The following is a 23,283-nucleotide window of genomic DNA, read 5'->3' as shown; positions in this document are numbered from 1 at the left end:
CAAGATTTTCTTTTATAATAGATAGACAATTGACGAAGAAATATCTGACTCGTAATGGCCAATGTCCCTAATACATATGGAGCAGAACACAAAAATGGAATGGTGAAGCACATGTGAACCCACAAGAAAAATGTGAAATTCTCTGCTTTTGCCTTTTATTTATCTTTTTACTTTACAAGTCAACTGTTTGGTATATAGCAAAAATAAAAAAATGGACCCCACAACTCCATAACTTACCCACACTATTGTAATCACTGGAGGCATATTATGGTGAAGGAATAAGCCTGTCTTGACTGAATTATAAAGCCTCATATGTTAAGATCCTCAAACTTATGCATTCAAAGATAAACCAGATCTAAAATATATTAGTGTCTATTCTACCAGTCATTATTATGTAAGCTGTGGTGGGCTGGCGCCCTGGCCGGGGTTGTTCCTGCCTTGTGCCCTGTGTTGGCTGGGATTGGCTCCAGCAGACCCCTGTGACCCTGTGTTAAGATATAGTGGGTTGGATAATGGATGGATTTATAATGCCTGTCTATAGACTTCTTAGTTTGGTGGCCTCAATTTAATTCCTGGAAGGAGTATTTTCCTTTTTCCATCATATATTTCCTAAATAAATTGTGTTACAGTCTCAGCAAACATCTACCCTCACCGGACACTATGTCTTTCAAAGTAGATGTGGATGAACTAGAAAATTCTCATGGTGCCACATATGTCAGAAAAAAGCCAGCAAAAGTGACAGGTGAAAATATGCAACAGAAGGAACAAGGGTGAGAACACATTTCTAAAATAAACTTTGTTCTCTTTAAAAACAAATTAAAATTGACTTGTCTTGCCACAAATTGTTTAATGTTTATATGTGTGTGCAAATCTCTTGTAGGCACATTGACATAAAGAAAAAGAAGAAGAAAAAGAAGGGTAAGGGATAATTTGGATTTGATGCCTTTGGTATAATTTACATATCGTTTTATCAAATCTTTATTTTTTTGCTCATTGAGTCCTTTCTAGCTTAATTTGAGACAAACTTGATATGTCCTTTTATTTTTGTCATGGGCTTAGATTCAAGGAGAAATTAATTTTGGTTAATACTTATTTGTTTTATATTTTTATTTAATGTTCAGCTTTTTTCCTCTTTAAATAGATGGATCCTTATCTATGCAGTTCATCATCTTTGATGAATGTTAACTAATGCTTCACTCACAACATCTAGAAATTAAAGCTGCTTCTAGGAATTTTTATATAAGCCAGTAGTAGTAGTAGGGTGTTGTACCATGTTAGCCATTATGGATGTAATGAAAAGTCAAACAAAATGGCACCTTTTTTGACTAACTAACTAACTATAGTTAACCAATATAAGGTGTAATTTTGCTTGACTTCTCAGTATGTGCCAGTATAATGTTTAAATTACTAATAAGAATTCTTGTCTGAAATAATTGAATGATTTAATTAGTTAAATTACAAAATCAAAGATTTTATTGGATCGGCTATTGTCAAAAGGCTCACCCTTGCCCTTATTGTTTCAAATATCTGAGTAAAGCATGGATGTCTTGATCTGTGCTCTCCCACTTCTGTAGGTACACAGTGGAATCCATCTTGATTGGCTGCATACTTAACATCCTGGTACAGGACGATCTCTGCTATGGACATCATAACATTGCAGAGTGAAGTTCACTCACAATATTTCTGTCTTTTATTAAGGAGATGTAAATAACATACATTAGTGTCCTCAGCCATTCTGCATGCTTGATTTAAGTTCCTTTTTTTCTTAAGTCATAAGTATATACCATAAGCACTTTTGGTATTTTTCAAGTCAAAGTTATAAATTCTAAATTTTGGTATACAGTATATTAATTTGACACACAAAGTTGTGAAGCATTTTTTTACATGTTTTTGCATCTTAAAATGGAGGAGGGCCAAGAATTCAAATGTGAAAACATAACCCTAAAACATGTATATTATGTTCTGTTTGAAGCGTCAAAGGTGACATTTCACAAAAAGTGCCTTCCACTTTTTTGAGGTTTCATTGTGACAACAAAAGTATACTGGAAGTAATACATTTTATCAAAGATCCTTGATACTATTTTGTTGAGACTAGATTACACTTCCTGATGGGTTTTCTGCTCTCAGTGGCCTTCATGGGTGCAGTTTTACTTTTTCCAAAGATGCTCACCCCCTTTTCGTCAATTCATCAATGCTGAGGGGTTAAATAGCTTGTTTGGAGTCACACAGTGAGTCAGTGGTGGGACATCGAATGGTTTTAAACGTCAGTTGCTTAGCCATTAGTGCAAGTTAAAGTTCCTTTCATACATTCGTTTTAGATCAGGAAGAACCAGTTTTCACATTTTAGGAACAGATACTTTGCAGTGACGTAATAAATGATTGCCTGATAAATTAGCCGCTAGTATACATGAGTGACTAAGTAGCCTGAATAGTGTTGTCTTTGTTGTAGATGCTCTAGTCTCCTCATATTTTAGAGCAGTAGTTCTTAAACATTTTTTTCTTGCGAGCCAATTTTGCCTATTGCTTGCCTTTGTGACCCATAACCACTGGCATACAGCGGCCGTTGATTGACTTGTTCAGTCGTGCAAGCGGTGACCCTTTGTAGCACTTTCCTCAAACCATTTATTACCCTTTTTCATTCACTTCAATTGTAATTTACATCTTGGCATGATCCAGTTAGAAATGTCTTTTTACCAATAGTTTAAGAAAACTGCTTTAGAACAGTATTTCTCAAACTTTTACATCAGTCAGTGACCCCATTTTTTTCTATTTTAAGTTGTCTTCGCAATCCCAGCTGAAGGGATGTGGATCCCCCTTGCTGAGTAAAGCAAGATCATGGGAGCACTTGGGAGATTGAGTATTCCCCAGAAAATAATGTTTTTCTTTTCTCTGAATTTAGGTAAACTGCCAAAGAATTGCGATCCCAAAGTAGCACCAGATCCAGAGCGTTGGTTGCCAATGCGGGAGCGTTCATACTACCGTGGGAAAAAGAAAGGTAAAAAGAAGGAGCAAATTGGAAAAGGAACTCAAGGGGCAACATCTGGAGCTTCGGCAGACCTGTTGTGAGTATCTTTATATATAATACGCTACTGTGGCTGTCCATTTGTCTGTCCAGGATTTTAAATCATCTGTAGCTCGCAAACCATTTGACCGATTGACCTGAAATTTGGTACACATATACTACGTGACGTCTACTATCCGCTTTCAGGGCGATGATTGACTTCCAAGGTTATTCCTCTTTTTATTTTTTTTTTATTGTAGAAACAACTCTCGACAGCGGCCAGTAGGGCGGCCGTGAGGCGCATGCGTACAGCCGCCATTCTCATCCCTACCACCTTCGCCGTCACTTCCCCTACCTTTTCATATCTTAAATCATTCTTGAGGCAGATTGAATACTTAAGTGCCAGCTTAAGTGAAAACACAAACACTGAATCAGTTTTAGCACGTTGCCGACGAAAGAAGAGAAGAAGCGGTCCGCTAGGGTGGAGTAAAGAAGAGCCGCTCAGGAGGCAGCAAGCGCATCAACCTCTGAGCAAACAAATGCTAAACGTACAGAGAAAGAGCATGAAAACTATGAATGCTCAAGCCAAGTGTGTGCAGTGCGTTGTTACTGGTCTAAAGACATAATGTCTGTTCAATATTGAAAATGCCCTCTATTTTAGAGTTTATAGTACTTTTACAGTACACCCACATGGCCTGCGCTACGAACCAGCCACTTCGTGTTTCTGTCGCTTGTGTTTTGAAGAGGAGGGCTGAACGCATCCCAAGGAGACGCGGTCGCTCCTCTGGAACCCCCTCTTAATTGGTGATACACTGGGGAAACACCTATAGTTTTGATTTTTTTATTTTTTTTACCTCCACTTTGCTCGATCAGTTGCTGGATTGCTGCTGCCGTGCCGTGTGGTCTGCATCTCACACAACGCTTCGAACATTTGAAAGCCTGTACAGCAGCTGTCTTTGTCATCTACTCTTTGTGCCAAGAGATTAAACCAGAAATAAAAGACAAAGTCTCGTCTCACGGGACGTGAGTTCTTGATATTTTTTAGTTTAGAATTTAAAAACGGAATAAGAATCTGAAAATCTAACATCACATTAAAGGTCGATAAATTCTGAAAAGAATGATACCAGACATATACGAGGGGGACCCAAAAATAACCGGAAATATTTTTAAAACGTGTTTAATTTTCTGTACAAACTACAATTAGTCTCCTTCAAAGTACTCTCCATTGGCGGAAATACACTTATCTAACTGTTTGTTCCATTGTTCGAAGCATTTTTTAAATTCGTCTGAAGTAATGCCCATTAATGTTCTGGTCGTTTCTTGTTTTACCTCTTCGACGTCAGCAAAATGCCTTCCTTTCAAGTCTTTTTTTCATCCGAGGGAACAAAAAGAAATCACACAGAGCTAAATCCGGTGAGTAGGGTGGGTGGTTCAGGGTTGTCATACCGTTTCTAACAATAGTTTCTGCAACACTTTTTTCAAGAAGAAAACAAAATTTCACTACCGCGCGTTGCTCACGATAATCGGCCATTGTAAAAAAGCGACGCTTGCACAAAACTACTTTTACAAAAAAATTCACTGAACACAAGCACAACCTTCCAGACTGATGGCACTTGGCAGACTGACTTGTGAGGAATGTAACTAGATCGCCCAGCGGCCCAACCACGTACTACAAGTACCAACCTAACAACAACAAAATTCCGGTTATTTTTGGGTCCCCTCTCGTATATGTAGGTTTTAAAATAAGCCCAAATTTAAGCGTGACAATAAATGTGACCTAAAAATGTCAGATAAAATCGTTGCACTTTTAGGCTTAGGTTTTTATATATAGAGAGAGTAGATATAATGCTCTGTTGGTGTTGAGATTATGGGGTTATAGTAACAGTTGAATTTATAGCGTATTTAGATTTTTACAGACCGATTTCATGGAAATCAAGTGCGTGGAAAAATAGTTTCACGTATGTCTACATTTTCTGGACTGGAAGCTGAACATAGCTTGCTCAAAGTTTGTTTTTTACATTCTATTAAATTAAGCAAAAAAAAAAATCATTTTTTCTGGAATTAACATATTAATCCTCCTTAGCTTATGTAAACTTTTCCTGTCACTTATTCATCTTTCACATTTTTTATTACTAGTTGAAATAAAATGACATTAAAAGTTAAGGTATGTCATTTTTATTATTTTATTCCTTGAACATTGATGTTTTTAATTTTATTTGCTTACTTTACATCCTGTCCTACGTATTTTTCTAACATGTAGAGTGTATTGGGACCATGCTGTAGGGTGATTTTTCACTTTTAACTTAAATTGATTGATTGTTTAGTATTAATTTATACGCTTAAAGAGGATGACACAAATATGAATGGATGTGACTTAACAGCTCCTCTTTAGAACATTTTTTTCACTATAATGTGTTGTATTAATAAAGAATAAAATGTATGTATGGGTTGTTTAAAGGCATTTTGACATCTAGTTTGCATGGAGCAATTTTTTTTCTTTTTCAAACTCTGGAATGTTTTCCCCCCATAGTCCAGTCTGTTTAGGTCGATGTGAACAATCCAAGTGCATTCTAGTGCAGACCAACTCCAATGTGATTGCACTGTGGATGGCAGAGTCCTGGGTGGCCATCTGTGTCGCCTAATGGATTGACCAGCTTTGGCTAGATCAGAGCGCTCCAAAACTGCTTGAAAAGTTATTTGCCATTATCTTCAATGACACTATTCACAACTAAACATTTTGGCAGCAAGTGGTTTAGAAAACTCTTGCATGCAACCGTTTTCAGGTGTTTTCGGCAAAACGCTTGTTCCATTAAAATCAGAGGTTACACTTGTCAAACGCTAGTAAAAGGAAACAAAAAAAAGTGTTTAGAAAGTGTATTTACAGGACATCAATGCTACTTTCTGGATGAAGCAAGCAGCTCATTGAAATTAAAAAAAAAAAAAAAAAAAAAAAAAAAGGCGGAATCATCCTCTTTGTGTATGTACTGTATATCGATCTGTCCCTCAATAAAGATTACTAGAAGATTATGGTACTAAGCTTGCAATCAAGTAATAAAAATTCAACAAAAGTTAGTTATACATTTAGTTTTAATCGGGTTAAAGTTTAGTATAGATGTCTTAAATAGTCAAGAGTGGTAGCACAGAGCTCTCCCTCACAGCACTATGAGATTGGCATGTACTGGATTGATTGGTTTTATTGAGGGTGTTGATCTGAGTATTACCCGTTTTTACACTGAATACTTAAAACGTGTCAGTGATACTTCTCAAGTAAGAAAATACACGTAGTCCTTCATGAAGTAAACAACTTACATCCCCAATTTGAGACCCAGTGTCAACAATGGCCTCTCTGCCACCCGTTCATACTGTTTCAAAATATCTTTAGTAAATAACTGAATTAAAACTAAACAGATGCTTTATTAATACGTTTCCGTTACCGGATTGCACACAGCCCACTCTTTTCTGCTTGGCTGTTTGACTGAGCCCTGAAAATGTTTGGTGCACCATCCACTTGTGCTTCTTGCCTTACACCCAGTACACTGGCTCCCAGTGACCCTAAACTGGGGCAGATTAAATTTACCATACAAAACGTGCAGGAGTATAGGAATACAACGTATGTTGAATTCTTTTGAGTTGATTATACTGTTGTGCACAGTAACCGCTTCTTCACTACCTGTTTGCTTGCATTCTGTTGCACTGACGGAAGCATTTTTATCTATCTTTCTATCATCTCTGTCTTTCTCTCTGTGTCTATCTCACGCAAAGATTTTGCCTTGACATATCACTATTTATGTTCTTATTGACACCCGTGTGTAATCCTGGAATTGCTTGATAGAGAGATCAGAGTTGTCCTCTCGACTCCCTTTGTTGCAGAACAGGGTGAACCCAATGTGTTCTCTCATGATGCCTGCTCTTCAAGATTGTGATCTCCAAGGTTAAAAGCACTAACATCATAGAAGACTATTCTGGAAACACAGCACTCACTTCACAACACGACAACTCGCAGCCTACAAAATGCAAATGATGTCAGTCTTATTTCCCCTGCAAAATTACTTCTTTGAAAATGCTCAAAAAAGCGCTAGGACCAAGCCTAAAAATGTTTGAAAAACACTTGAAAAAGGCCATTAAAAGTTTTAAAAACGCAGGAAATTCAAAATGCTCAGGGCCATTAAGCAAGTTTTAAAGACAATTGTATTTTTAAAATACAAAGCTCATATATAAATCTAGTTCTTTGCTGTTCACATTGACATGTTTCACTGCAGACTAAAGTGTAATTATAAACATTCAAAGCTACTTATTTTATGAGTATCTGTAAATGTTGTATCAAATGCATACTTTGCTTGCTTTTTGGAATGTTTTGAAAAATGCTGATGATATTGCAGCTGTAATCATTAATTTCCAAATAATTCTTTTATAGGGATGCAAGTAAAACAGCAAGTAGCCCACCCACATCCCCAAGACCGGGAAGTACAGTGTCGGCACCTTCGAGCAACATTGTCCCACCCCGGCAGCAAAAGCCTGCTACATCCGGGGGCACCAGGAAAAAACCTCAGCAGAAGAAAAAGAAAGGTGGAAAGAGTGGATGGTGATAATTTGAGTTAAAGACAGTGATCAAATGAGATTTGGAGAAAAAAATATCACTTTTCAAAGTTTATTACTTTTTTAAATATGTTTTAGTTTTTTTTTCTGTTAAGGAATAATTTAACTGGACCATCATATGTTTCAGATCACCAATTATTTAAAAAAGCGAGTTAATTTCTCATTTAAGAAAGCAGAGTTTTGACCTTTTTTCTTTCCTAATGAGACAGTTTGCCTTGATGAACTTGTAATAAAGAGAGCCTTGTGGCATGAAAGTCCTTGAGGGGGGTAATAATTTGTTCCTCACAAGGCACATACAAACTTTTCCTGTTGTGTGTTGTCTGCTCATTTGACATAAAATAGTTAACACTTTGGAGCAAATTACAATTAAATTATAACACAAGTATACAATCACTAAGCAAGAGCAAGAGTGAAGGGGAGGGTCTACAGGATGGTAGTGAAACCAGCTTTGTTATAAGTTGGAGACTGTGGCACTGACCAGAAAGTAGAAGACAGAGCTGGAGGTGGCAGAGTTAAAAATGCTAAGATTTGCATTGGGCATGACTAGGATGGTTAGGATTAGAAATGAGGACATTAGAGAGTCAGCTCAGGTTGGAAGGTTGAGAGGTAAAGTCGGAGAGAGGCGAGATTGTGCTGGTTTGGACATGTGCAGAGGAGAGATGAGGGGTATATTGGGAGAAGGGTGCCAAGGATAGGGCTGCCAGGGAAGAGGAAAAGAGAAAGGCCTAAGCAAAAGGTTTATGGATGTGGTGAGAGAGGATATGCAGGTGATGGGTGGGACAGAGCAAGATGTAGAGGAACAGGAAGAGATGGAACAAGATGATCCACTGTGGCAACACCTAATGGTGGTTGCTGGAAGAAGATGAAGACACTAAGCAAATTATTAGCAACACTATGAGTAGGGCCCTCAAAACAGCCTTAGTTCTTTGTTCCATGGATTCCATAGGATGTTGGAAACATTCTGGTCCATGTTGACTTGATTGCATCACACAGTTTCTGCAGGTGGGTCAGCTGCACGTTCAAGGTGTGGATCTCCTGTTCTACCACATTCCAAAGGTATTTTTACTGGATTCAGATCCGGTGACTGGGAAGGCCACTGAAGAACACTGAACTCATTGTCATGTTCATAAACGAGTCCTGAAAACAAATTTCTTGCTTTAGGATAGTGTCTAATGAATTCCTGTTCAATGTAGGATGTGGCTGTGTTCAGAATCAACCAATCACAATAAGTCTCATCTTAAATAGTTGTTAGTGAACACCTGACAGCAATTAAAGTAAGTGCAAAGAAGAGTGTTATGGTGCAGAGTGAGGTGTGCACATGTGAGCTCCCAAAGCGAAAAACTGTCTCCCTTCAGGAGTGTGGAATAACCAACTGTTCATTAAATTCAGCAGTGATGTTGTCATGATGTGGAGTAAGAAACACTTTTTTTTTTTTTGTCATAAAATGTGAAGTTTACAGATTGTGGCCATTAGGGTTGCATGGTACACCGGTACTGGGAAAAGTACTAAAAAAATTAAAATGGTATGGTATAAGCAATTTGGTATTTTCAATACCAGAAGTAAATGTTTGGCTTTCTCTCAATCCCTACTGTCCCCCCTTATTCCATTGACACACTCGGGATTTTATGATCTCCATCTTATTGTTTCAAAGTGATGCCGATTTCATAGGAGAGATTATTGCAACAGTGCACCAGGAGGCATTCATTTAAGGAATTTGCATGCATTTTGGTCACACAGCACTTTTTCTAACCGGTCCCCCCCATTTCAGAATACCGTATTTGGCACACAGCAATGGCAGGCCTGCTGAAACCATTGTCATATTTAGGACTTTGTTGCATATCCAGCATGCAATGACTGCTTGAAGTCTGTGATTCAGAGACATCACCAGTTGCTGAGGGTCTTCTCCTGGTGGTTCTCTCTCTAATGCAGCTATTTTCAGCTCCTGCTTGTGTCAGGGGGCTTGTCCCCTTAAGTTTTCTCTTCAGCATATGGAAGACCTGCTCAATTGGATTTAAATCAGGTGACTGGCTTGGCCATTCCAGAATTTTCCATCTTTTTGCTTTGATAATCATCTCCTGTATTACTGTAGCAGTATGTTTAGTTCACTATCTAATTTCAGGATGAAGTGCCGCCCAATGTGTTTGGATGCCTTTACTGGAACTTGATCATATCAGATGTTTCTACACACCTCAGAATTCACTGTGCCACTGCAGTCAGCAGTTCCATCATCAATAAAGAGAAGTCTGCCAGGACCGGACCGGTGGCAGCCATACACGCTCAAGCCGTAACATCCTCAGTACTGCCATGTTTAACAGACAAGGTGGTCTGCTTTGGATCTTCCTTTTGGTCTCCACACTTTCTTCTTGTCATCACTCAGATGAGGTTCATCTTTTGACCTTTTCCCAGAATTCTGCAGGCTCTTTGAAGTCCTTTGTCACAACCTGTAATCTGGCCATCCTGTTTTTGTGTGTAGTGGTCTTCGACTTGCAGTGTGTCCTCTGTGTTTCTGTTCATGAAGACTTCTGCTGATAGTCGTCTCTGACACACACACATCGGCCCCCTGAAGACCATTTCTGATCTGTTGCACAGGCGTTGGGGCTTTTTCTTGCTGTCATCAGCAGTGGAGGCTTTCCTTAGCCCACTTGTCCCTTTGCAAATTCTGAGCTCACCAGTGTGTTTTTTTCTTTCTTCATGATATTCCAGACAGTTGATTTTGTTCATCCTAAGGTTTTCTTCTTGTTTTTCAGCCTCATAATGGTTTCTTTGACTTTCATTGGCACAGTTTTTGTCCTCCGGTTAAGCAATGGCGACTGCAGACTCCAAAGGATAGAAGCAGGCCGAGGTATCTTATGAAGTCTACCTGAGGAATCACAAACACCTGTGATGCCAATTGTCCCAAACATTGTGCTGCCCTGAAATGGTGGGACCATTTGTAATAAAAAGTGTCATTTCTACATGGTAGAACTGTAATGTGTACAAATCCTCCTAAATGAAAGTCTGAGTTGATTTATCATTTTAAAATGCGAAGGGGGGGGGGGGGGGGGGGGGAGAAGTCAAGGAAAAAAATGTGTATTTGCCCCAAACATTTTGAGGGCACTGTAATTGCAAAATCATTTATAAAAATGTATTGTTAATGGTGGTGCTCATTTAAAAAACATTTTTTAATGTTTAAGATGAGGTAAATAAGCTGCAATGATTAATTCATTTTTAAGTACTTCGTTTTTTCTGCTGCCATGAGTGAAATGACAAAGTGAAGTGACCTTTCATACTGTGATTTCAAAAATCTTATCCTTCCATCACACCCCAAGAAATTCTTTCTCTCAGTTTTACTTGACATTTCCACTAACAGAGATACACCCCAGAAATCTGTTCCTGTTTTGAACGACAAGAATTGTTTAATATTCATGCCCCAGGTGCTCCTTCCGTGGAGTTTGTATGTTCTTCTCATGTCTGTGCGAGTTTCCTTCAGGTGATCCAGTTCTGTCTCTCAGTCCGAAGAGCTGCAGTTGAGGTTGTTATCAGGTGCTGAATTGGCCCTAGTGTGTGTGTGTGTGTATGTCTGTCTGTTTACCCTGTGATGGGATGGCATCTTGTCCAGTGATTGTTCCTGCCTTGTACCTTATGGTTTCTGGGACTGGGGACAACTTCCCATTCACCCTACTCTAAGTAAAACAGATTTGTAATAGAGATACACAGAGTATTGTTTTAATAATATGCTACTTTCCCACTTCTTTTTAAAATAATATTCATATGAGAAAATGTGCTGGAAAAGAATAAAAAAACAATTGCTTTTTTTATTATGTGGTCATTGTTATTTGCCACTTTATGAACCCGTTGTTATTATGATAATAATCTTCTTCGGTCCCAGTAGGGTATCGATATTCTAATTTGTGTCCTCCGATTAAAAGGTTTAAGATCCCCTATTCTCTTGCATCATTTCAGACAGATACGCCTGGCAAAACCCTAATCTTAACCATAGTGTAACCGGGCGGAGCTCTGGAGGGCTGCAGTTAAACTCAATTGGCACCCGTTGGCGTCAACCCCGCCTACTTGACCCGCCCATTAGAGTCAACCCCACCTACTTGACCCGCCCATTAGAGTCAACCCCACTTACTTGGACCGCTCGCTATAGTCAACTCCACCTACTTGGAGCTGATTGGTGGAAGCTCCGCCCTGGGACGCTGAGCTCTATTTATGATTACACCCCCCTTTTTTCGTTCACTGCACTATTTTTCCCGCTTTACTCCAGTAAGCGGCGGGCTGCGCGCTCTTTTCTCTCTCTCTCTCTCTGACTGTTCTGGGCGGGCTACGTCGAGCGGCTTCAGGGGCGGTGACTTTGCAACTGTCGCTCACACAGAGAGAAGATCTGATCCGAAGTGGATGAAGAGGACTAAACTCGGTCCTCGGAGGAAGTTTGAGGTGCAGAGATTTGTGCGCTGCTTTCTTTCTGGCAGGAAGCCGTAATGCTTCATCCCGCGGAGTTCTGAGTCGATACAGTTGACTGAAGTACTCAGCCATGCCCGGATTTAAGGAAATCGGACTGGCAGGACTCGGCATTGCCGTTACGGGAGGCGTCGTCTACGCCGTGTGGAACTACTGGAGTTCGCTGCAGAGGGAGAGTCCTCAGCGAGATGAGGACCGGACGAAACCGGACGAAAGGCCACGGGTGGCGTCAGAGGTAACGCGCCGCTGCCATTCATGTTTCTGCTTGCCTGCTTCCCTCTCGCTCCCCCCGTTTGCAACAAGTCGTTTTAAACAAAGTTGCACGGCCTGATGAGACCATAATTCGCGTAATGGCAGGGTTGACCGCTCATAAATGTAATTGATCTGAGCATTATTCTTATTTGCTTAGAACACTTTACAAAGAGGTCAACAAAAGTACTTATTTGGCCGATGCCCTTATCCAAAGCGATTTAGAACATTTGAGATACAATTGGATACATTTCTTTGTTTTTCCAATTGGTGTACAGGTAGGTGAAGTGACATGCTCAGGGTCACACCGTGTCAGTCGCCGAAGCCATAAACACAATGCCACACTGCCATAAACAAACAGAGAAACTGTCAAAGATATGCAATTAAACCTCTGAATGAGCCATTTGATCAAATCCCAGAGCTAAATGTGTTCAGACTTCAAGGTTGACCGATCCAAACATAAAAAAAGTGGCTGCACCAAAATGTAACCAGACCCAGAAATGATTAACCATGACTAAAGTTACTTATATTAGAAACCTGTCTAAATATCTCTGTCTATCTTGTGACCTCAATCATGTCAGCTGGATTCCAGATTTAGTATTTCTGGTCACTTCAGTGTGTGTGTGTGTGTGTGTGAATGACCAGTCCAGGAACTAACTTATATGAATTTAGTGGTTTAAAATAAAATAAGTTATCACATAATGGATGCAAGTGTCCGTCTATCCATTCTAAAGGAGTAAAGGCCTGTCAAAAAATGGGGCCTGTTAAAGCCCATTGCAGCACTCCATGTGTGATTTTTTTCTCTATACAAGAAATAAAATATTGTTGTTGATTCCTTTGAACCAACACTATTCTGGTACACTCTTAAAAATAAAGGTGCCAACATGGTGATGCTCTAGGGAGACTAATTTTTGGAAATATCCTTCTTTTATTTAGATCCATAACAGGTTTCATAAATCATCAGGAATAGGTGATAACAGGTTTGTGAAATACCAACGGGTTCCTTATTTGAAAAGGACTCCCATTGCATATACTAACAGGCTGAGTTCAGGTTTACTTTATCTGTTAACATCCTTCAAGGTATCCTACTATACATTAAAAATTTGTAGTTTGTCCCGTTTTTATTTGCTGACAGTTTTTGCCTCATGTCATTTACAGCGTGGTGAATAATATTTGTTCATTTTCAGGCACTTAGCCAAAGCCAGATCATGGGGGCACCAGTCTTAGCAGTGAGGCCCATACTGTACATCCCTTTTTCCCAGCCATACTTGCCAACTCATAGTGTGCGATCCCAATGGCATTCCCTGGCCATGTGGGAGATTTAATCCTCCCAACGAGCCCGGGGTCTTCTCCCAGTTGGTCGAGCCCATAAAACCACAGGGAGGCATCTGTATCAGATGCCTGAACCACCTCAACTTGCCCCTCTTGATGTGAAGGGTCTGCGAGTAATGGTGAGTAACAGTTCTGCCATAGTTCAGTTTGTCATAATGTACCATACTTCTGTGTGATTTCAATGAATTTGTAATGTGATACAATATACGCTTCAGTGCCCCATTCTGTATTGAGAAATTCGATCCAATATGATTTTGTCTCTTGCGTAATGCTAGTTAATCCAGCCCGTCAGGATCCCTGAGTCTAAACAATGTTAGAACTTCCATCCATCCATTATCCAACCCACTATATCCTAACTACAGGGTCACGGGGGGGTCTGCTGGAGCCAATCCCAGCCAACACAGGGTGCAAGGCAAGAAACAAACCCCCGGGCAGGGTGCCAACCCACCGCATGGCATGCACACACACACACACACGGGACAATTTAGAATCGCCAATGCAGCTAACCTGCATGTCTTTGGACTGTGAGAGGAAACCCACGCAGGCATGGGCAGAGTGGTGGCTTTGAGGCTAAGGATCTGCGCTGGTGTCCCAAAGGTTGCCGGTTCAAATCCCCGTCACTGCCAAAAAGAGATCCTACTCTGCTGGGCCCTTGAGCAAGACCCTTAACCTGTAATTCCTCCAGGGGTACTGTACAATGGATAACCCTGTGCTCGGACCCCAAGGGGTATGCGAAAACCAACAAATTCCTAATACAAGAAATTGTATAAGGCGAAATAAAGAACAAAAAAAAAAACAACATGTAAACTTCATGCAGGGAGGACCCGGGAAGCAAACCCGGGTCTCTGCTACCCACTGCGCCACCGTGCCGCCCTAATGTTAGAACTTAATTAAAATATTAATGCTTTGCTTTGTTTTTTTTGTTTTTTTTTAAAGTAATATAAATTATTTCGGAACTTTTCTATTATCGTGATGCAAAATTGGTGGGGCTGCTTAATTTCTGGATTTTAAATTATTAGACTGGCCTACCCCAACCACAAATACTAACCTTAAAGTTAGTGGGGGTGGAGCATAGTTACCAATAGGTCCCTAATGTTAATGTCCCCTTTGGGTGCCTAATCTTATAAACGATAATCCGATTTGCGTCACGATAATAGAAAAGTACCATCCATCCATCCATTATCCAACCCGCTAAATCCTAACTACAGGGTCACAGGGGTCTGCTGGAGCCAATCCCAGCCAACACAGGGCGCAAGACAGGAAACAAACCCCGGGCAAGGCACCAGCCCACCGCAGGAAAAGTACCATTATTTTAAAATATTTTTAGTGTGGTTTCTGTGACATTATCACATTGCCATTTTCTATTTGTTTATTTCATGGGTGCCGCCATATGTGTGTGTATCCTGTTGCTAGGATGCTGCACGGTTATTACCCTTCGTCTTCGTCTATTAGGTAAGATAAAGCCTTTCTTATCTTCTAGGGATCTTGAGATAGCTACTCATGCGTGTATTTTTTCTCGCCTCGATTACTGCAACTCGCTGTATTCTGGGATTAACAAATCTCTGATACGCAGGTTATAGTTGGTCCAAAATGCTGCAGCTCGCTTTCTGGTTGGGGCAAGAAAGTATGACTCTGTTTCTCCTATTTTAGCTTCTTTACACTGGCTGCCTGTCAGTTTTCGAATTGATTTTAAAATCTTGCTGCTAGTTTTTAAATCTTTACATGGGCTTGCTCCTGCCTATTTATCTGAACTGTGTGTTTTACACCAGCCATCCAGAGTGCTTAAATCTTCTGGTCAGCTGTCTCTGGTTGTCCCTCGTATCAAGTGTAAAACCAAGGGGGACAGGGCGTTTGCAGCTGCTGCGCCTCGCCTGTGGAACTCTTTACCTCATCACATAAAGGAGTCATCTACAATTGAACTGTTCAAAACAAGACTAAAGACTCATTTCTATTCACTTGCATTCCATGACCTTCAGTAATACTGATGGTTTCCTCTTTGTGATTATAATAATTCATTACATTTATATAGCACTTTTCTCAATACTCAAAGCGCTATCCACACAGGGAGGAACCGGGAAGCGAACCCACAATCTTCCACAGTCTCCTTACTGCAAAGCAGCAGCACTACCACTGCGCCACCTGTGAGGATTATATTATATAACATTACTTCTAATTTTTATGTATATAACATTACTTCTATTTATTATGTATTTTATTTTATGTTCATATATTTTATTTCTATTTATGTTTTATGTTAATTATTTTGTTTTTCTTTTATTCTATTATTGTAAAGCACTTTGGCCACAGCATTACTATGTTGTTTTAAATGTGCTATATAAATAAATTGACATTGACATTACCCTCCTTAGGGTTAGACCAGAGAATCATTCAGGCTGTAAAATCAGTGCTAAAAGCGTCACACAGGCAATGCTATAGATGCGTCTAACCTGAGGTTTACTCGGGCTGTAAGAGTGGCAACAGCATTAGTGCCCGGTGTTACTCTGGCAACGGTATAGGCATATCTTGTGTATGTGTCGGGCCCAAACATTACCCGGGCAATGGTGTAGATGCGTCTTCTCCTAGCCTCATAATGGCATCTCATAAGAAACACCTCTCACCAGCAGTGATGACAAAGTGAATCAGTTTTCAGGCAGTGAAATTGAAACTGAAAGGGATTCTGGGAATCTGAACGTGACACTTGTGTCACTCGCACATATGCAGTGTGCTGTTCATATTATTATTTGTGAATTTCCCCTTGGGATTAATAAAGTATCCTATCTATCTATCTATCTATCTATCTATCTATCTATCTATTATTATTATTATTTGTATCATTAACATACTTTTTACACTTCTGACTTTGTACAGTTACACATTTTACAGTAGAAAGGTGAGATTTTTCAAGCCAAAAAAATGCAACGCTTTTTGCATGTACTTTTGAGAAAAAATGTAACGCTAAGGAATTTAAGCATGTGGTGCACATGCCATGTGTCATGTATCATCCTGGTATATGAGGCGGCTGCTCACATTAAGCAGACATTCCATGTTCGGCCCTGTTGTAATCCCAGACACTTTTTGGTTTGACAACATCTGTGAGTCTTGCTATCTTAGGGGTTTTGGCATATGTCAAATTATTTTCAATTATTTAGTGAATTCTTGTGATTTGGGGTGATTTATTATTTTTTAATATCTTGGTGAGACACTGTTTTGTTTTCTCACAGTTGTTGCTGTTGTGAATGACTTTTTGTTTACCGTTGCTAACAATTAGAAGGCACCACTTGTAATGTCATAAGTACATTAAGAACAGTATAAAGGACACTTCCTGGTCGCTGTGCCTCAGATGTCAAACTGTCCAGCTCCATGCCAACAATAGAGCCTGCCTTCCTCACCAGTTTGTCCAGGCATGAGGCGTCTTTCTTCTTAATGCTGCCTCCCCAGCACACCACCGCGTAGAAAATGGCGCTCGCCACAACCGTCTGATAGAACATCTGCAGCATCTTATTGCAGATGTTGAAGGACGCCAGCCTTCTAAGGAAGTATAGTCGGCTCTGTCCTCTCTTACACAGAGCATCAGTATTGGCAGTCCAGTCTAATTTATCATCCAGCTGCACTCCCAGGTATTTATAGGTCTGCACCCTCTGCACACAGTCACCTCTGATGATCACGGGGTCCATGAGGGTTCTCGGCCTCCTAAAATCCACCACCAGCTCCTTGGTTTTGCTGGTGTTCAGTTGTAGGTGGTTTGAGTCGCACCATTTAACAAAGTCATTGATTAGGTCCCTATACTCATCCTCCTGTCCACTCCTGATGCAGCCCACGATACCAGTGTCATCAGCGAACTTTTGCATGTGGCAGGACTCAGAGTTGTGTTGGAAGTCCGATGTATATAGGCTGAACAGGACCGGAGAAAGTATAGGCTCCTGTGTTGCTGACCACAATGTCAGACGTGCAGTTCCCAAGACGCACATACTGAGGTCTGTCTTTAAGATAGTCCACAATCCATGCCACCAGGTATGAATCTTCTCCCATCTCTGTCAGCTTGTCCCTAAGGAGCAGAGGTTGGATTGTGTTGAAGGCGCTAGAGAAGTCTAGAAACATAATTCTTACAGCACCACTGCCTCTGTCCAAGTGAGAGAGAGATCGATGTAGCATATAGATGATGGCATCCTCCGCTCCCACCTTCTCCTGATATACAAACTGCAGAGGGTCGAGGGCGTGTTGAACCTGTGGCCTCAGGTGGTGAAGCAGCAGCCTCTCCATGGTCTTCATCACATGTGATGTCAGAGCAACAGGCCGGAAGTCACTCAGCTCACTAGGACGTGATACCTTTGGGACTGGGGTGATGCAAGATGTTTTTTGGTTCAGGATTTAATTTTTTTGGTTCTGTGTTTGACGTTGGTGCTAGGTAAGTACTTTGCAGGCAATGCTGTGATCTTCGTGGAGTCAATGGAGGCTCTGATCGGGGGTGTCGAGAGACTGAGTGAGGAGTCGGAGTGTCCTGAGAAAAACCAAAGGTCCAGGCCTTTAATGACCTCTTGAGCACGGCCATCAGCAGTGTGTCTGTCTGCGGAGAGAGTGTCAACCTTGTCATTTAGAGGTTTACTTACCTTGGCAGTGACATTCATGTCTCTTGTGACTCTTCCTATGAAGTTAGTAGACTGATTGGCAGAGCAAGGGGGTCATGAGGTCACTGGAAAGGGGGGGGGGTGTGGCGCTCCCGATATCTCTACAAAAGGACGAAGGTCCAAGTCTTTAGAGTCCTGGTGCTTCTTGTTTGTGAGACATCGACGCTATCCAGTGACCTGAGACAAAGATTGGACTCCTTCAGTACTGTGTCTCTTCGAAGAATCTTTAGGTGCCGCTTGTTTAACTTTGTGTTGTTCACAGAGTCCCAAATGAGGCACATTACCTGCATTGTGATGGAGCGAAATGTACGTCATTACAGCCATGTGGTGCGATTCCCTGAAGGTGATCCGGCTCGCAGGACCCTCATTGTTGAGAACCCAAGCGGCTGGACCAGGCCAACGGGACACCCCACATAACACCTGGCTGCCACAGATAGATGGTCATTTCCGGGGAGTGGGACTGGACTGCGTGTCTGCCTAGGGGGGTTGCCAACCAGGGTCACTAATTGGTATTTTATGTCTCCCGGGGGTTGACTCTTTGCTTCCCTCTTTTGCCTGTGGGTTTGTTTTGTTCTTTTTTTCTTTAATTCCTGCAAAATTTCATAGTAGGTAGAACAGGCTCTACATTGGAAAGACATCCACACTACTAAAAAAACAGCATTCTGAAGTGTAAGCAATGACCTCCACACTAGTATTTTTACATCATTTACAAAAGTATCTCCGCCCTCACCAAAAAGACCTAAAAAACAGTTGACGTAGACGTTCACCTACATTGGGCGTGAGTGGGAAAATCCTTGAAGGGATAATAACTCGGGGATTTAGCACAAAACTGTACTGGCCAGTAAATCATTTTCATTTTGTGCATGCATGCATCTTTCAGACTCAACAAAACCCAGTTTAGATGCAGTGCAGGTAAGTAATACAATAAGTACCATGGAAAGCAACTCCTCTGTCTCTTCTGTGTTGAAATATGTGAAGGGTGACCAATCGGGGAATGAGATGTTGTAATGAGCAGGATCCAATCAGGGAAGAAGCCACATCACAATCGGGGACCAATCAGACTGCGATTGCTGTCTGCATTTTCAGGGTTCTGAATTTCGCCATTCCACACTTGCGTTAAGATTCCATCATGCCTGAAGAAGGGCCCGGAGTTGTCTCGAAAGCTTGCATATTATAATCTTTTTAGTTAGTGTGAACGCTGAAGTCGAAAAACAACGGGATAAACGCCAATTTAAAAAGAATGAGAGACTGTCCCCGAAGCTCAGTCAACTGATTTGGAATCAGACAGACTGCCCTAAAAGAAAAAAAAATTCTCTCTTTCTTTACCTAGCTTGTTCATTAGCCAAAAACAGAACAGAAATAAAACATTGCAGTTCATTTTGAGGTCATACATAGATTACGGTTACATCTTAATTTATGACATACAGGAGTAGAGCAAAAACAAAGAGCCACCAGGCACTTGCATTCCTAAAGAATATGCCCTTCTCAGTATACACACACAAGACCAATTTAAGCAGTTTCTTATAGTTCATTACATTAGTTATAAAGAGATTACATTCTTCTAGTTTTAGTATCTTCATTACATTAGAATTGTTTGGTTAGATTAATAATCCTTATTTATTAATTCACTAGAAAAAGAGCCCGTTTCGACAACGTAAGATGAAACGGGCACAAGTGGAATAGTAATAAGTATAAGCACCACAGACCTGATATAGGCGTATTGAATGAATACGTAATTAGGCCTCGAGCTGTAGTCGAAATCACCTTTCAGGCCTCTAGAGCTTTAATCGAAGTCGCCTTTCTCTTTGAATTTTCGCGTCCGTAAATCCGCCGCCTGCTGCGATGTCAGTCTCGTAAGGTTTTTCGGGCAGCTGAGCAGAAGGCGACTGCACATTCGGCTTCGGACGTGCGCAGAAGGTGACTGCGCATCACGGGACGGAAGGACAGTCCCGACCGCTTTTATATAGTGAGATAAGTGACATGTTTTCTTATATTTTTAAACAAGAGTAAAGAAACAATCCCATTAATTTAGAATATCACAGGGTGTTCTGTTAGTATCAAGAGGTCAGCATTTTCACATAAAAGAATGTAAGTTAATCATATAATTCTGTGCACAAGCTTAATTCTTTTTCTACCTAAATGAAGAACAAATTCATATAGAAATAATAAATCATACTAGCTGACGCCCAGCGTAGCATACGGCGGTGTAAGAATAGGAACGGAAAACGATGAGAAAGGAATTCAGAAATCAAGAAGAAATAAATACTGCTTGAAAGACGCAGTGTGCATGTAGAATTTCCAGCCAAGCAGGATTACATGTGAAAGTGATAAATAAATCAGGCTTTCCGAATTTACATACTATGGCCATGGCATCCTGATAGTTTTGTTGCATGTATCTTGGACTTCCTGGAAATGTGAACGGTAATATGATCATTTTGCCTACACCTATGTTGTTATTTTCAGCGTTTGCTTGCAGTGCGTCTGATAGTTCGACGCGCAGATCTTGTTGATGTAATCTGAGATAGTTGAGACGTGTGCCCTCTGTTTTAACATACGCATCAACGACGTACTGTTGGAATAGTTTGCCACTGGAGTGTAAAATATTAAATGTATTCCTCATTGCTAATCTGTACGTGTAAAATTGGCATTGAGTAAGCCTTATTCGCTTGGTGGTTCTTTTCTCAGGAACATGTTGTTAATCTTTGTGCCAGCCATTGTCTCCGTAAGGAAATAAAAGTGGGTAAACCATAGGATCGCAATTCATATTGAGCCTGGAAATCTGTTTACAGGAGTTGCCTATGGGATAGATGCAAATGTCCCTTTCGGCAGGCGTTTTGCCATCTTCTCCGACGAAAATCGCTGCAACATCGGTGTGACATGTCTGGGCATTGTATCGTCGTAAATCCTGCCTAGGGATTTCCTTGAAAACCATTCGTACAGATGCTGTTGGATTGGACTGAGCGATTTCATGCATGTGTTTGTATGATTTAGTGAAGGGGTTGATGGTTCTGATGGTTCTGGAGAAGTACATTTTCGCTGCATGCAGAGTTTGCTTTATTTTGTAAGCATACTTTAGTAGGTTGTGCTGTGTCAAAAACCTACAACTGTCCATATCCTGGAGAGGTAGAAGTGTTAGCGTGTAGTGGAGAGATTTGGTGATAAATTTGCCCGTGTATTTTAAAACAGTATGGTCCGTGGCCAGGAGGTTGAGTTATCTGTGCACCCATGGAAGCAAACGTTAGAGAAGGGTTGTATTCTCGAATGTGTTCACGATAATGTTTAGCTTCTGATGTTTGCTGTGTAAGAAGCTGTTGTAAAGACACAGGTGGCTCCTGCAAGGGTTGTAAAGCTATTGTACTGTTGTAGCAGCACCTCAAGTACTTGTTGGATGTATTACGCTCAGCAGGCCAGTATAGTGCATGACATGGAAGACGACGAATAGGAATTGAGAAATACTGTGTCGGCTGCGTGTGGGCGGGACCGGTTTTGAAGTGGAAGCAGGACGAACCAGAAGAGAAATATATATGAGATATCACAGGGTGTTCTGTTAGTATCAAGAGGTCAGCATTTTCACATAAAAGAATGTAAGTTAATCATATAATTCTGTGCACAAGCTTAATTCTTTTTCTACCTAAATGAAGAACAAATTCATATAGAAATAATAAATCATATAGCTCTCTGCAGCATGATTAATACAAAATACAGTCATTGGTATTTGTGAGTTAAATACTTATAATCATCTGCGGTGGGCTGGTGCCCTGCCCGGGGTGTGCTTCCTGCCTTGCACCCTGTGTTGGCTGGGATTGGCTCCAGCAGACCCCCGTGACCCTCTAGTTAGGATATAGCAGGTTGAATAATGGATGGATGGATACTTATCATTACAGTTAATAATGTTTTTTCTTCTTTCTCATTAGCCAATAAAAGGAGTCATTTTGCTTAACTTCTCACATCATTCCACACTATAATGCTGGGCCACCATTTTTTTGAAGTAGATGACTCTGGAGAGCATTTTCAAAAGTCTCCATTTTTGGGGGATAGCGTTGCTCAAAGGTGGAAATGAACACTGTCTGCATTTTTTAAAAAAAATTTATAAAATGTTTTTGTTGCAACGTATATTCAGAGTTTGCCCCTGACAGTTTTGGTGAATGATCTGAAGACTGTCTGTGATGCAACCTTTACTTTAGGAACAACATCAAGAATAGCTATTGATTAAAGATTGAACTTAATGTTGTTCTTCTGATAGGACATTCATTGATTCCACTTGAAATATAATAAAAAGGTAAGTGCCCTGTATTACACTAGAGAAGTGGTAGGACAAGGAACTCTTACTGGGGATGCATACAATCGTATGACTGAGTTGAGGCCGTTTATATTTACAAAAACAACAACATTTATTTCTACAGCACGTTTTCATACAAATGATGGAACTCAAAGTGCTTTACTAGATGATGAAAGAAAAATATAAGATAAGGTGATACTAAGTAACAAAGAATAAAGTATGGTTAGATGGTCAGGAGAACAGGGGGAAAAAAAACTCCAGGGGCTGGGTAAAAAAAAACAAAACAAAATCTGCAGGGGGTTCGAAGGCCATTAGACCAGACAGCCCCCGTTCCCCCCCCCCCCCCAAACATAAATGATCTCAATCAGTCCTCATGGCTTTCATGCTTCACGTGGAAGAATTAGATGATGACGGTCACGTGGACCTCTGGCCTTCAATTCATTAATGGAGGGACTGCACCGTGTCCTGATCGGGTGGTAGTGGCGCAGAGCGGCACCACAAAAAATTGGAAAAAGAACAGCAGAGAAAGTAGGGGTTAGTACGGATTGCAGAGCCATGATAAAAACAATAATTCAATGCATATACTGAATAGATAGTGTAACAGATTGAGGGTCCCTGTGACCCCTTGAACCCTCAGACCACACGTCAGACACCAGGTGAAAGTCCAATATGACTTTATTTTATAATAATAATGTGCACCAAGCACCCTTCTCTGCACAATACTCATTAATTAATAAACAATCATTACAGAATCGTCC

General features: G+C 40.6%; 2 protein-coding genes across 2 annotated transcripts in view; both read left to right on the top strand.

The window, feature by feature from the left end:
• srp72 (signal recognition particle 72) overlaps positions 1 to 7,901 on the top strand; it is a 43,182-nt gene extending 35,281 nt beyond the window's left edge. The window contains exons 16-19 of the mRNA XM_028805843.2: positions 630 to 770; positions 881 to 918; positions 2,900 to 3,062; positions 7,416 to 7,901. Coding sequence (XP_028661676.1) covers positions 630 to 770; positions 881 to 918; positions 2,900 to 3,062; positions 7,416 to 7,587 — 514 coding nt within the window. The 3' untranslated portion in view covers positions 7,588 to 7,901. The remainder of the gene's footprint in view (positions 1 to 629; positions 771 to 880; positions 919 to 2,899; positions 3,063 to 7,415) is intronic.
• A 3,979-nt stretch (positions 7,902 to 11,880) lies between these two features.
• arl9 (ADP-ribosylation factor-like 9) overlaps positions 11,881 to 23,283 on the top strand; it is a 37,810-nt gene continuing 26,407 nt past the window's right edge. The window contains exon 1 of the mRNA XM_028805842.2: positions 11,881 to 12,275. Coding sequence (XP_028661675.1) covers positions 12,114 to 12,275 — 162 coding nt within the window. The 5' untranslated portion in view covers positions 11,881 to 12,113. The remainder of the gene's footprint in view (positions 12,276 to 23,283) is intronic.

This window comes from Erpetoichthys calabaricus, chromosome 7, assembly GCF_900747795.2.
Source record: "Erpetoichthys calabaricus chromosome 7, fErpCal1.3, whole genome shotgun sequence".
Lineage (NCBI taxonomy): Eukaryota > Metazoa > Chordata > Cladistia > Polypteriformes > Polypteridae > Erpetoichthys > Erpetoichthys calabaricus.
The sequence above is the reverse complement of the archived record's forward strand: the minus strand, read 5'-3'. Positions and strand labels throughout refer to the sequence as shown.